At 62.7% G+C, this 2574-nt stretch overlaps 1 protein-coding gene across 1 annotated transcript in view; it reads left to right on the top strand.

The window, feature by feature from the left end:
* Nucleotides 1–351: 351 nt before the first annotated feature.
* LPXN (leupaxin) overlaps nt 352–2574 on the top strand; it is a 3369-nt gene continuing 1146 nt past the window's right edge. Inside the window, exons 1-6 of the mRNA XM_026850459.1 lie at nt 352–399; nt 1232–1380; nt 1514–1572; nt 1952–2057; nt 2133–2288; nt 2381–2554. Coding sequence (XP_026706260.1) covers nt 387–399; nt 1232–1380; nt 1514–1572; nt 1952–2057; nt 2133–2288; nt 2381–2554 — 657 coding nt within the window. The 5' untranslated portion in view covers nt 352–386. The remainder of the gene's footprint in view (nt 400–1231; nt 1381–1513; nt 1573–1951; nt 2058–2132; nt 2289–2380; nt 2555–2574) is intronic.

The following is a 2574-nucleotide window of genomic DNA, read 5'->3' as shown; positions in this document are numbered from 1 at the left end:
TGCCGTCCCTCATCACACGCAGCTGGTGGCTTCTGGAAAGGGCGTGGGTCTGCAGGATGTGTGAGCTCTGGCTTCCAGCTGAGATGCCCAAGGAGCTCTGGTGTTTTTATGAGTCAGGAGATGCCTGAATAACCCACTATCCAGTTTCTTCCCTCTCCAGCCCCAACCTCAGCTCCCTTTGCCCCAGCTTCTGCCACCACTTGCTGCCTGCCGCACGTGGTGCAGAGCGCACAACCCACAGAGGAAAAACCCTGAGCGACAAACCCCAGTCCTGGGGGCGGGGTGGCGGAGGCGAGGCTGGAGAGCAGAACCAAAAGCCTGTGCAGCCCAGCCTGCCAGCTCGCTACCCCAGCCCCTCAGCTGCCAGCACCCCATGCCGAGGCAGGATGGAGGATTTAGGTAAGCCAGGACCCTCCAGAGCCAGGCCCATGCTCGGGCCTGGTGCGGGGTTGTGCCTTCAGCAGCTCGCGGGAGCCTTGTCCTTCCCCTACACCAGGGTCAGGTGGGGATGCTGCAGAGGGGGCAGCAGTGGAGCCACACGGGATCCCTGCCACTCCTTCCCCCATCTCAGGGGATGAAGGGGGCCCAGGCAGCTGAGCGAGCGTTTGGACAAAAATGGAGAACGCTTGAAGACAGGAAACAGGCTGCAGTGACGGAACGGGGCCGAGCAGCCCAAGGGTGTGGAACAACATCCGAGGGTGCCGGGAGTCATCCCTGGCCTGGGGTGGGGGAGATGGGGCCAGGGAAGCAGCTGCTGGGGGGGGGATCCCCCCTGTTTCCCGACATGAGAGCAGTGAGGTGGCAAGGTTAAAGCAGAAAGAGAAAGCGCTTCGCCGTGCCTGCAGGAAGTGCCAATCGGGGTGCACGGAAAGCACTGAGATTTCCCTGAGCAATCCTGGGCCAGGGCTTGTGCTGGGATGAATTTAAAGGCTGGTGGATGTTTCTTTATAAGCCAGAGATAGTATGTGGGGGAAGCAGGAGCCCTGTTGCCAGCAGTGCCCCGTGCTTCAGGAAGGTGCACAGTGCGGTCAGCACATCCTGTGTTGGGGAGGGGGGGTCCAGGTGAGGGTGCTCAGGGCCACCACCATCCCTCAGAGCCCTGGCTGTCAAGCTGCTATGACAGTGCTTTTACTCCTGACATTTCAGGAGTAGCACAAGACTGCTTAGGAGGGCACACAGGAGCAGGGAGCAGCCAGTGGCTAGGGTGCCTGACCTGGGTCTCTCTGTGCAGATGCTTTGCTGGCAGAACTGGAGCAGAGCTCTCGCCCGGCCCCCAAGGACTGCGTGCTGCAGGTGCCAAGCTCCTACAAGCAGGATTTGGCCACAGCTGGGCCCCCAGCCCCCCGTGGCCATGAGCCACTTGCCTCAGCGGCTGTGAAGGTAATGCCTCAACACAGTGGGGCGGGTGGCTGAGACCCTGCTCAGCTCGTGACAGGGGTGGTGGTGCTGGACGGGTGGTGAAGAGTGCCAGGGGAGCATCCTATGGGCTCACCCACAAGAGTTTCTTCTTCAGGTGCAGCTGCCACCTCGGGCTTCAAAACCTCCAGAAGAGGATTTGAAGACAGTGTACAGGTAAAATGGGGCTGTGGGAGGCAGTGAAGCCATTTGGGGCTACCCTTTCCATTGCTTGGGTGCATTCCCTGGAGTTGCCTGGCCTCATGCATATCGCCCCAAAAAACATGTCCTTCTGCAAGCTGGGGTGGGGAGGGTGCATCCTGCATGCCTGCAGCATTGCTGGGGTGAGGACTGGGCTTCCAGCAGATCACCCCCCCTCCCACAACATACGGCCGCTCCCCACCAGCACATCCCCGGGGAGGCCCCTGTCCCCCATCCCCTGCTGTGGCCTATGAAGAAAGGGCAGCATCTCACAGGGGTGGAGGGTTCTCGGCCCCGACCGTGCTCTGGCCTCAGGCTGGAAGCCACAGCATCCCTCACTCTCTGCCGTGCTCAGCAGCTCGGTGCTGGTCCCGCCGCCGCGTCTCTCCTCGCCTCCGCCCACAGCAACTGCCTGGCAGCTGGAGGAGCTCCTGGCCGACCTGGGCCACATGCAGAATAAGGTGAGCTTTGGCTCTGGGGCAAGGAGTTGGGGGGCCTGGCCCTCACCCAGCTCTCACCATGCTCCTGCCTGGCAGCTGGCAGTTGCAGGACAGGGAGCTGGGGTGCCAGTGGACACCTCATCCTCACTGGACAACATGCTGGGCAGTCTCGCCCAGGACCTGCAGGAGCTGGGCATCAGCACTGCCACTGCTGGCGTCTGCGCCGCCTGCCACAAGCCCATCGCCGGCAAGGTGAGCTCCCCACACCTCCACCCTGCTGCCCCTCTCCCCTTGGCTCACAGCATCCTCTGGAGCTGCTCTCGCTGCCCCCCACCTCCCCACAGGTGCTCACAGCCCTGGGCAAAACCTGGCACTCTGAACACTTCACCTGCACCCGCTGTGGGCAGGAGCTGGGCGGCTGCCCCTTCTTCGAGCGGGGTGGGCAGGCATACTGCCAGGAGGACTACTACCAGGCCTTCACCCCCCGCTGCGCTTACTGTGCCGGCCCCATCTGTGAGGTAAGACCCCCCCCGGGCCT

This window comes from Athene cunicularia, assembly GCF_003259725.1.
Source record: "Athene cunicularia isolate RWA chromosome 5 unlocalized genomic scaffold, athCun1 chr5_part2, whole genome shotgun sequence".
Taxonomy (NCBI): Eukaryota; Metazoa; Chordata; class Aves; order Strigiformes; family Strigidae; genus Athene; species Athene cunicularia.
The sequence above is the reverse complement of the archived record's forward strand: the minus strand, read 5'-3'. Positions and strand labels throughout refer to the sequence as shown.